This window comes from Rissa tridactyla, chromosome Z, assembly GCF_028500815.1.
Source record: "Rissa tridactyla isolate bRisTri1 chromosome Z, bRisTri1.patW.cur.20221130, whole genome shotgun sequence".
Taxonomy (NCBI): Eukaryota; Metazoa; Chordata; class Aves; order Charadriiformes; family Laridae; genus Rissa; species Rissa tridactyla.
Genome location: NC_071497.1, coordinates 41,783,120 through 41,795,281, shown reverse-complemented (window position 1 = coordinate 41,795,281; position 12,162 = coordinate 41,783,120). Strand labels below are relative to the sequence as shown.

Here is a 12,162-nt window from a genome sequence, read left to right as displayed (position 1 = left end):
CTGTCAGCCTTTTCAAACTAGGAGTGTTGCCTTTGGCTGTGTTCAGAAGTACTTAGCCTGTCATCTGATCGTAGTGGTCCTCATTTCTTAGGTCATCTTGGAAGTAAGGTACCAGTTGCATGAATAGCTAGCAGTAGCAGCCTGCCCTTAAAAGCTGCTGTTGTCAGGGCCTCTGCAGATCTTGTTGTTTTAGGTGTTGGGAAAGGTCCGGGCCTCTGTGAATGTCCTAGGGTTGTGGATAACTGTCACCAAAACAATCAGATCTCCAGCTCTGTCCGCACTCAGGTCTGAAAAAGAAGATAGATAGGAGAAGACTAAAGGAGTTGCGTTAGCAGTACCCTAATTCTTTTGGTCCCTGCTTCTAGATATGTTCCTCCTAGTCACGAATTCATGAAATATTAAAACTCCTCTGCATATTGGTATCATATAGATACTAAAGAAGTTGAGTGATGCTTTCAGGTAAGAAACCATGCAGATTAAAATGCTTTCAATATAATTCTGGTTACACTGGATAGGTTGTGTTGGAAAAATGAGGCACGCCTGTGTTAAGCATGTTTCAATAGCTTACCTTCAGAGATTTATTTAATTTTTCTAAATCTTACGTATGAGTGGAATTAGTGCTGGTGAGATGTGCTGGATTGATTGCTCCAGAGATTGAAAGCTACTTTCTTCACAGAAAATTTGACACCGTTAACAGTAGTTTATTTATTTGGTTATATAGTTTAGCCATTATACCCAACTATGGCGACTGAAATTACCAGGCAAACAGAAAATAAGGATACTGAGTAGTATAATACAATGTAAGACAGGAAAAGTAAAAAGTAATAGTGTTTTATAATAATCATGGCTATGTGTGTGGCTGACTTCACTTTGTATATCTATGTGGATTGATAGGATAAGTAGTTTCAGTTAATACAATATTTCTTGTTGATCTGCAGCGTAGAGTGGTCTGCTGTGATAGTGGATGAAGCACATAGAATCAAGAATCCAAAGGCTCAAATAACTCAAACCATGAAGTCATTAAAATGCAGTGTTCGCATAGGTCTTACTGGAACCATTCTTCAAAACAATATGAAGGAACTTTGGTGTGTTATGGACTGGTAAATAAAATACCTTTTTTTTATGATTTAAACACCACTATATGTTAACTGTGCTGTGGGACTGGGATAGGGCTGGATGATTTGGACCCATCTGTGTCAAAAAACAACAAATCACAACCCTCCCCCCAAAATGCCCAATGTTTTGTCAGAATGTATGTATGTTTTTCCATGGGTGTTTTGGAGGTAAGCTCCTGATACATACATCTGCAGTATGTATTTTGCAGTTATTTAATAAATTTGGAGGTCCTTTTATTGCCTGGCTTCTTTGGGGAATTTGGGAGGCAGTTATGATTATTTTCTCCCCCCGCCTCATTTACCTTTCTTTTTTGAGGATGCTATTTTTTTCTTTTTTGTCTCTTCCCTACAGTAGACTGAGAATCATTACACAGTTTCAAACAATGTTGTGCCTTTACTCTGTCTAATATGTGCAGGTCATTCTGACTTACTTGTAAGTTGAAAGTAATAGTATTTTACTGTTTTTCAAAATACACAAGTGCACATATTTGTAAAGCAACAGTTTTGTCCAGGAAAACCTCTGATGAAGAGGGAGAGGTGGAAATAACCCTGGATATGAATCTAAACATAGAACACTTACTGGGGATGATTTGCAGAGGAGGAACAAAACAAACATGCCTTAAATATGAGGAAATACAAACTGAATTGAAATATCAGGAAATCAATGCTTTAACAGTAAGCTTAGTGTTGCATCCTGTGCTGGTATTTATAGATTGTTCCAGTATGTAGTGCTGCTAATGATTACCAATTTCTTTTTCCTGTTGGGTTTCTTAAGATTTTATTTAGTAAACTGCAGTATCTGCATAACCTGATTTTAATAAAAAAGTAAAAATTGAAAACATGACTGCTTTGCTTCCAATTTAGGCTCCTGAACAGTAACAGCCTTGTAGTTTAGAGGTTCTGTATACTGGTGACTTGCTCTGCTGAGCTTTAGTTTTTCCGGAGATAGCAATCCTTTCCTAAAGAGATTGTCTTAACATTGCAGGATGACAGTAAGTAACTGAAAAAATGGCATGTCTGGAAGCACTATATGTTTCTACTTATATGCACAATTTTAGTAATTTCTCTAGTGATTGTTAATTTAAGATCTCTTGCTGTTAGCCATAAACAATTTATGGTATGCTTTCAATTGAAAAAGATAGATTGCCTTGGAGTAAAGAAAATGGTGTTACTCCTTCACACACACACACACACCCCCTTTTGTTTTTTAACAGGGCTGTACCAGGACTTTTGGGTAGCAGACTACATTTCAAGAAGAAATTTTCTGATCCAGTGGAGCATGGCCAGAGGCACACTGCAACTAAAAGAGAGCTAGCAACAGGTCGTAAGGCCATGGTGAAGCTAGCAAGAAAAATGTCCGGCTGGTTTCTGAGACGTACCAAAGTGCTTATCAGTGATCAGTTGCCAAAAAAAGAAGACAGAGTAAGAGCGCTTGCACATTTCAAATACAATGCTAATGGATATATCTTTTCTTTTTTTTGTTGTTTTTGTTGTGTTTTTTTCTCTTTCATCATGCCTTTAGTAGTTTATGGCTTTCTTTTGGACTTACGAATTTAATAAGAATCCAGAGCCTTGGAAAAAATGCACATGCAGTAGTGTGCTTTGTTCACATAATTACTGTGATTGCATGTTGAAATGGAGTTAATCAAGCATGAAAAAACTAGACTTCTGACTAGTGATTTACACGTCTGTTTTATGTGCACTTTTGTATTTATCTGTGCAAACCCAATGCAATGTATGTAGACCTTTTGAAATTCTATGTAGGACTGCTGAATTCACAGCTTGACACTTTGTACATAGAACAGTATGCTTTTTATTTTTAACTCCCTCATTTTTGATCACTAAATAAAAGACAAACCCCAAATCTAAAGCTAGTAGTTGATAGGTGTGTAATCCTGTTCATCTAATGGTATTGTAAACATTATATAAAGTGATGATACTTAACGACTATAGCTAAGAGTTCTGATAGATTCTTATTACATATATTCATGCTTTCCTTCTAAGTTGAAGGAAAGTTTCCTTCTAACTAACACGTTAGTTTGTGGCTGGTTCTGTTTTCAAAATTTGGTATTTATTCTTCATCCTTAGTGTATAATAATGTCATCTAAACTGTCTTCTGAAGGAAAGATTAACACAAACGTCAGTCAGTTGCTTTTCTAAATCTAGCAGGTTTTATTCTTTTCATTCGCTTGTTAATGTGAGTATATGTTCAAGTTACTGCTGTATTATTATAGCTCAGCATGGTGCTGCTGCTGTGTGGGTGGCCTAGGTTAAGGAATGATCTTGGGATTTCTGTCTCCTGCTGCTTAAGACTAAGGATGTCATGCAGATGCCACCCATGGTCTCTAAGAAGAGGGATAAGAGTTTTGGCCATAGCACTGTGTGGATCCTGGCCTTCCCATTGCTTATTCTGTTTGTCCTGCCTGTGGTAGTGCCCTACAACATCTAGTGCCTAAAAAGAGGAAAGAAAGGGTAAATTAAGCAACTGGCAAAGCAGAGGGGAATCCCTAATTACGATTAGGCATTTATTTCTCTCATTTTTCCCTCCTCCTATCCCTCCACAAAAGCTATACTGAAAAGTTTGTAGAAATGTTAACACAAGTTGTTGCAGCTTGATACTGATACTCTGTAAAATTTCAGAAGGGGATAAAATAACTATCCGTACATTTTGGCTACAACTTCATATTATTTTGGTGTCAAGACCCAGATTTTTTTCATTTGGTAGTAGAATAATTTCATGTAACTTTTTGAGCAAATACCTTCTTGTTTTCTACTTTATTTTCAATATTTTATGTTTTTTGATCCAATGCTGTTTGCTTTTTATTGTATGCCACACATAATTGTGTTTTGGGGGTTCTCTCTCTTTGGCAGATGGTGTACTGTTCCCTGACCGAATTCCAGAAAGCTGTGTATCAGGCTGTCCTAGAGACTGAGGATGTAAGCTTAGTATTACGAGCAGGAGAGCCCTGTAGCTGCAACAGCGGCCGTAAAAGGAAGAGCTGTTGTTACAAAGTAAGAACTTGCACTGTTTGGAATTTAGAACATAGTCTTTCTGGTTTGAGCAACAGATAAGTTTTTCTTGAGACACTCTCTGCTGATGAAGAGCTGACTGAAATAGCTGCGTAGGCCATCTGTTTGGGAAATCCTGACTGGAAACATGGGTGGTTGCATCACGAGCATGATGAAGTTAGGCACTTTGGGATTACAGCAAAGCTACTTTGCATGCCCTGAGCAGGTGGTAGTTATTTATGCAGTAAATTCTGGATTTGGTGTATTAAGTGCACCTGTGAAACAGTTGATGTTGGCAAGGATTTTGCATTGGGGTGTTCAGTATGTGTCAGGCATGCAGCTCCCATGTGCCTCAGGTGGTCAGTGCAGAATTTGCAAATCAGGGACATCCTGGACCCAGCAGGTTGTCTGGGTTTTGCTTGTGTCATAACTGCAGTTGGATTGTGTCTTTCTATGGCACTAAACAGGCACTTTGCTTTGCATCGTTGAAGGGAGAACTCCTGACAGTAGCCACAGAGCCCAAGTACAACTTTGTTCACAAGTAACAGCTCTGTAGATTTCTTCTATTGTCTCTGGACTTCATTAACACTCAATTAGTCTAGCTTTGTATTTGTTTTGTCTGTATCACTCAGCAGGCTCAGATTAAGCATGTCTTTTTAACATTTAGAAGCGTATGTGTCATAATTGCTTCTCGCCATTTTCTTTCTGGCCTGTTTTGATTCTTGCATAGTGTTCTGGTTTTTTGTGTTGGGTTTTTTTTTTTTTTTCCAAATGATGTAGCTGACTTAATCTTCTGCATCTTTTGAAAACAATCCCTCTATCAGCCTGTTTAATATTCCATGGATACTAGTGTTAGTTCTTCTACAAAATATCTTGTGATATTTTGTAGAAAAAAAGTAAAATGCTGTTGAACTTAATTCACAAAGGGCATTAGACAGGCCTGCAGATGCTTAAGTGCTCTTATGGACTGTCTTATTCCAAAGTTAACCATGAAGCTTAGTAACCTGAGAAGGGAAAGGAGAACTAACATTGGTCTAATAGGCCAGCCATATCCAGAAGAATAGCTGATGCTGCATTATAGAATGTTTGAAGTTGTTTGAATTATGTTACTTGGGATGTTTATAAAGCTTTATACTTTTCTACTGTAAAGAAAAGTAAAGTTAGCAGTTACAGGGTAGGAAGTAATTCAAACAGTTCTGGTTTGATTTATATATAAATCAGTTGTAAGGTTACTGTCTTTTTATCTACCAAGGACTTCTTGGTTATCTTAGTAATTTCTGTAGATATCATGCTGTCTGAAATGTTTAGCAAACTATGAACATCACTTTGTTTTTTTCTCTTTTTGGGAAGCTGTTTTCTGTCAATAGGATCACAAAGCTGAGGAAAAAAACCTCACTAAATCTTTGTTAGAACTACAGTATGCATCTCTTTGGGATCAATTGTAGGACTACTTAGAATTGCTAATGCATTAAACTTTTTAAGAATAACACTTATTTTAGATTATTTCTTATTTTCAGGAGTATTTGTTTGCATAAACTTTCTTTTTTCTTGTTTAGGTAAATGCTTATGGTGAAACAATTAAGTCATTGCGCTTCAGTTACCTGACAATCCTACAGAAGGTTGCAAATCATGCTGCACTGCTGCAGACGGACAACACTAGCAAGCAGCAAGTTAGTTTCAGAAGTATTTAAAAAATACTTACGGAAAATGGGATGAAAACTCTTGAATGAAAATTGCTGCTGGCCTCCTGTTTAAGTCTTAACTAATTGAAATTAAGATATTTTGCAAAATTCCTTTTCCATTCAGTAAATCAGAATGTAGCCCTTATCTAACAGATAGAGACGTTACACAACAGTGCCTTAATTTAGTTTATGCATATCTGAAAATATGGGTTATAGAAACATTGGAGAGCTTTAGGGGAAGAGTTAATTTTTAATGATTTCTAATAATCCTATTTCTGTTACACTTATGACAAGTGCCTAGTAAGAGGAATGTCTTTGTGCAAATAAATAAATAATAAGCAATTAGAATGTTGTTTTTTTCTCTAGTGTTTTGTATTCAGAGCTAAGCTGCTTTAAATAATGAGAAACACGTTTTAGTAGAAAATGCTCAACAAGAGAACAGTATCAGTTTATCTTGTTACTGTGGCAAGTAACCTACAAGACCCATAAATGGCACTTTTTAAAAATGCTTGTGTATGATCCTTGAGATCCAAAAATGAGCAAAGGGATTTAGGGATATTACTGCTTCCTCTCAGAAGCCACAAGGGAATGGAAATGAAAAAATCCTAGCAAATTTTGGCAAGTTTGTTCCATTAAAGCAGTGTTGGTTTTGTAGGAAATGTTATTTTTAGTGTCCAGGCCTTGCATGCAGTAAATACCCAAACATTTTCAGTGTACCTTTTTTTATATTATGTATGTAGTATTTGTTGCAATAACATTTGAGAGTTTAAATAGCCACTGAAATAGCAATATATGAGTATTTTGAGACTTACTGTCTTTTATGGCATACATAATTACTAACCTCCCCAAAATCTACTGAACAAACTAATATTCTGTAGTATTTCTTACCTTTAGTATTAAAGTCCATCACATGTGTTAATCTTGGGGGAGAGATGAGATCTCTTCCGCTCCACTGGAAAAGTAGACTTAAAATGTGTGGTTGCATTTAAGTTTAGAGCTATGCAAATTCTAGCAGTGGAGCTTTAATGTGGCTTTTGAACAGTTTTAACTGCATTTCCCATACTGTTTTTTTGTCATATCTGTGGGACAATATGCAATTCCCATATTGGCTTATATTGGCCAGAGGGTCAAGAAAAATGCTTGTACACAACTGATGGGTAATGCAAACCTCAAGCCAACAGAGTTTTTGAGCCTGACAATTCTGGCCAGTCTTATTTCAGTCTGTGCCTGGGAGAAGAAATTTTGTGCATCTCTTACTCTAGTAACTGGAATACATTGTTTCAGATGAGGATCCTCTTCCTTTCTAAAATGAAGCAAACTAAAACATACAGGAGATGTTTTACCTAGCACTTTTGTGGTGAACTGAATTGAAACCACATAACTCTTTCTGGTTGAGTTACTTCAGCAGATTACTTGTTTCAACCTGTTGAACTCCATGTATGGCTTACTGATATCCCAGTATAGCTCTAATTTTTAACACCTGTTCAAACTTTCTGCTTTTCTTCCAGGAAGCACATATCAGACGTGTGTGCAGCCAGGTATTTTCCAGTTTTCCAGATTTTGTGCAGTTAAGCAAAGAGGCAGCCTTTGAAACCATTTCAGATCCAAAGTACAGTGGAAAAATGAAGGTAATCCTGTTCTTTAGAGGGAAAACAAGATCTGCGGCTGTATATCCTGTATTCTGTTTCCTATATCCTATGGATATAGGAAAAAATACACCTAATAGTTGTGGGTTTTAATCATTCTGTTTATGATAGTGGTACCACCGTAGAGATCTCCCGTCTTGGATTGGGGTGCCTCTAGGCAAAGACCAGATAAGAGTGATCTGTGATGCTAAGATATCCTAAGATGTTAGCTTCACATATTTAGTGGCAGTCACGGAAATGAACCTTGTAGTCAAGGGCGTTCCATGAAGCCATTGACTCAGTGGCAGTCAGAAATGTTTGGGGAAGGAAAAGAGAGTGAAACAAAATCCTTATGGACTTAATGATTTGTGCAGACTTCAATATTGTAGGTAGTTGCAGTCCCTTCTCTCAAAGAGCATGAGTTAGACCTTGAAAAGGTTCAGAGAAAGGCCACAAAGGTCAGTGCTGCAGGACAGAAGCAACCGAGTAGGCTGGGACTCTCCAGCCTGGAAAAAAAGTCTTAGGATGAATGTGAGAAGGACAATCATGAGTAGCATGGAACTAGTGAACATGTACTGAGTGCTTACTGTCTCTTCTAATCCTTTGGATATCAAATGAGGCTAATGGGAGCCAGGCTAAAGATGAACAAAATAAACATGTTAAGTGTAAACCTGTAAAACTTCATGCCTCAGAATCTGGTTTCAGAGGGGAACAGGATGAATAACTGAAAAAGATGTCTAATGTAGCTAATTAAAAATAAAACCATATTAAGTTTAGGAGTGTTCCTGAAGTGAGAGTAACTGGGGGATGAGAAGCAATGCAGAGTGAAGTACACTGTATTTTTGATCTCTCTGTAAACCCGGATATTCAGTTGATGATTGGGACTGGAGTGAGGCAGTGACTGGACCATGTTTTTTGTAACAGTAGTGGTTGTTATCACTTTATTGATTTTTTTTTTTTTATTATTATTATGCAAGCAACATCTTTGTTTTCTGTTATTACATACATGTGAGAGGCCTGCATATTACCTTTGTTACATACACTTCGTTATCTTGTGAAAGTCAACTTTTTTGTTAAATTAGCTATCATCAAATATTTAATACATGCCTGTAAAAACCAAGACCATGTTCTTCAGTGGTGCTTATGAAGCTCTTCTTTTATTGGTTATAACTAATTTAGCTTTGTCTAGAAATTTTTCTCTTGGGGTTATTGCATACTTCACTCCAGCGTTGCCTTATGACACTCCCATTATGTATTTTTTGACGCACTAGTGAATAACACAGGCAAGCAAAAATGCTTGAGTTAAGGCAGAGGTTCCAGCATTATGCGCCTTTAAAGTCTGCAGTTTACAGAGCTGCCTGTTGGGGGAATCTGTTCCTAACTGTGGCCCTAAGTCTGAGCTGCTTCTGGGACAGCATAGACTGCAGTGTCATCTCAGGGATGCAGCTGGCTGTGGCTGTGTAGGTTGGGTGTTACCTTGACTAGTTGCAGTAAGGCTCTTCTCATGTTTGTGTGGAGTCGCCTTGGGTGGTAAGGAAGAAGATTCTGCTATATTGCAGCGCCAGAGTAAGGGCATAATCATAAGGTGGCAAGAGAGCAAAGGCTGTTATCTTTTTAAGTACACTGAGCTTGTACTGATGGCTTAATATTTGATGAGATGTCAGGCAGGTTGAATGTTTACTTTTGACATGGAGAGATCCACATGGTTAGAAAAACGAATCGCTGAGCTACTGGTAGATAAGTGCTAGGCCAATTTACACTCCTGCATAGATTGCCCAAATATAAGTACAATCATAGGATAGTTTGAGTTGGAAGGGAGCTTTAAAGGTCATGTAGTCTAATGCCCAAGTAGAAAGAGATGAGAAATGCATGATTAAAAATAGTAAGTTAATGCCATGTTGATTACTCCTGTTGGTGTTCTTTTTATTATGAGTGAATCATCTAATGCTCATCTTCATTCTGTCTCAGTAGAGAATTTCCTGATTGTGCTTGTTATTTAATTTTTGGTCTTCTAGCTTGTTACCAGTCTGTACCAATCAATATTCCTGTATTTCAAGGCTTTTTTTATATAGGTTGTAGGTAATTGTGGGGGGGAGGAGGGAACCAACCCAAAAAACAAGACAAAAAAACCCACAAGCCCACCCCCGAAAAAAAAAACAAAACCCAAAGCCTAAATAAGCATATATACTTGAGAAGAGCTTTGGTATAGAAAACTTCCTAATTTTTTTTTTTTTTTTTTTTTTTTTTTTTTTTTTTTTTTTTTTAGAAAAAGTGCAGCGTATTCAGGGGAAACTGGTTTTAAAATCCAACCTTGTGTTTTTGAAGTAATACTTGTATTGAAAAAATACTTCATTATGTTGCTATACTTCTTTCACAGAACATTTTATTATTCTGACCTTTGAAAAAGTCACATCAGACACTACACTGCAGTAGTAGTAGGCAAAGGTACAAAGCAATGTGGACCTTACTTTCCTCCAGTGTACGAAGCTATGATCTGGTATTATTAGGAAGGGTTCTGCTTGTTTGGTTTGGGTTTTTTATTTTATGAATTATAGAATAGAAGCATTTTCAAATGTTGCATTTCTGACAGCCTGGTAGACTTACAGAATATTTTTCCACTGTTGATGACCTCTGGTTTTGTATATGTGATGCTTTATTTTAGAAATCCATAGTGTACATTGCAAACTGGATAGGATTTATTTAAGAATTATTGAAAGAATTACTTACTTTGAGTGAAATTGATCTGCTTTTTTGTTTCAGGGGAACTTGAATTTTGTGTCAGTTCCTGAAATACATCTTAGTAGAAACAGAATATTCTGAACTGTGTGGTGATACCTCTGTGCCTGGAAGGAGCAGTTTTATGTAATAGGCCAAGTAGCCATCACTGAAAAATAAGGTGGCTTTTGAGTCCATTAAATTTGACTTTAGAATAGTTATGATGCCAAAAATCGGTTCATATGTGTCTGGTATTGTGGTGGCTTTTTTTTTTTTTTTTTGCTGCTGCCGACTGCATTGGAGGTTTGTGTTGTGAGAAAGGGTTGTCTAGCTCTTGTTTTCTATTCTGAATTTTAAAACAGAAGCTGTTTGGGATGATTTTGATTTTTATGCTCTAGAATCAAAGTCATTCAGAAGGTCTTCCATTTAGAATGTCCTCTTACCATCAGAAAGTAACCAGAGGAGAGTCATCAGATACTAGAATATATATTTTTATATTTTTAAAGTTTATTTGGAAACAAATGAAACAAATTATAATAAAATGTTTTTAATACTCTTGTCCTGCTGTGATAGTTTACATTTTCTAGAAATAAATTCTAAAAACTAATTGAAATAATTTTGTATCTTTAATCTGGTAGTATAGGCTGAATAGGTATTATTTAGTCCTTTAAATTAAAATTTTGTACAGGCTACCCAGAAATTTTGGCACAAGTAACTATTCTTTTGTAGATTAGCATGTTTGCAGAGGAAAAGTTTGTGGCATTTATTTTAAATGTATTCAGGGCAGGGGAAAGGCTGGGTTTGTCGATGAAGTTCATTAGCTAAGCAGTTGTAACTGTCTTGAAGGGTTGAAAAGGTTAACCTATCTGCTAAAATACCTTCTGTTCTCTCACCAATCAAAGATAAAACACATAGGGGAGCATAGATTTTTGTACTGTGGAGCAAGACAACTGCCGCCAGTAAAACTAGAATTGCTTGAATGGAAGTGTAAGAGTGTGCCATACTGGTGGTTGTGTCTTACATTGTGTTGTGGCTGCAGTCATCTCTACATGTTTTGCAAGATGTAGGATTTAACAACATGCCGCTCCAGGGTTGCTGTTCGAATTTAAGATTATAACAAGAGCGTAGAAAAAACAGTCTCTGTAACTCAAAGGTACACATATAAGCATTCATAGTATACCTACAACTCATACATCCTCATTATGGTGGGAGGTGGGTAATAACACAGTGATGTGATCTTAAGTTCAGCTATTTTTTGTGGAGTTATTGCTTCATTTTCAATCATACTGCTGAACATACAGTTTTCAGACTTTGCTTGCACTTTACATTGCAAGGTGGATTTCATACCTAGATTTTAACCTTGAAATAGTTAAATACGTGAGAATTGAAGTGGAAGGAGTGTATTGCCTTGTTTGGAAACCACCTTTTTCTATCATGAAGTAAGAAAGTGGGGACCTGCAAAGTGTGAGGACAAGTGATTCCATTGCTTTTTAAACACAAGATTGAAGACTGCTCACACGGAAATATCAGGGACTGCTTGGAAATGAATTAAGAAAAATGAGGGTAGTTTTAAAAGCCTGCACTAATTCTTATTACTATTTTGTCTAATTATTTCTATGGTTTTGTTAAAATTCTGGCTCAGAGAGAATCTATATGCTTTCTAAGTGAAAAGGGATATTAAATGTCTGGGCACTTGAAATAATTTTTTTTTTTTAAACTATGTGTATAATATTTCCACAGACATCCATTTGTGGTGCTTTGGAATACTGTTCTTAATTAGTATAAATCTTCTAGGAATAACGATATTGGATTGATTTATTTATTTTGCCTGGCATGTTATCACTATTTCAGTAGGAAAATGGAAGGCTATTGGAGCACCTTGCAAATAATAGTAACTTACACTATGAAACATAACCCTAACCCAGGCAAGCATGGTTTTGAAGGCTTAAAAACACTCTGGGCTGGCTTGGACATCTGTATACAAACAAGGTATACTCAGATGTGAGAGGTAAAATT

The 12,162-nt window shown here is 36.6% G+C and overlaps 1 protein-coding gene across 17 annotated transcripts in view; it reads left to right on the top strand.

Annotated features, from left to right (window-relative positions):
• The window catches only part of ERCC6L2 (ERCC excision repair 6 like 2), an 88,229-nt gene that overhangs the window by 9,621 nt on the left and 66,446 nt on the right, over positions 1-12,162 (top strand). For 16 of the 17 annotated variants that reach the window (XR_008463722.1, XR_008463723.1, XR_008463724.1 and 13 more), the window contains 5 exons: positions 939-1,100; positions 2,330-2,537; positions 3,987-4,127; positions 5,681-5,794; positions 7,315-7,434. Coding sequence is in view for 12 of the 17 variants with exons in the window: in XM_054184965.1 (XP_054040940.1) it covers positions 939-1,100; positions 2,330-2,537; positions 3,987-4,127; positions 5,681-5,794; positions 7,315-7,434 (745 nt within the window). In the remaining 5 variants the exon portion in view is untranslated. The remainder of the gene's footprint in view (positions 1-938; positions 1,101-2,329; positions 2,538-3,986; positions 4,128-5,680; positions 5,795-7,314; positions 7,435-12,162) is intronic. The other variant, XM_054184964.1, reaches the window with a different exon arrangement.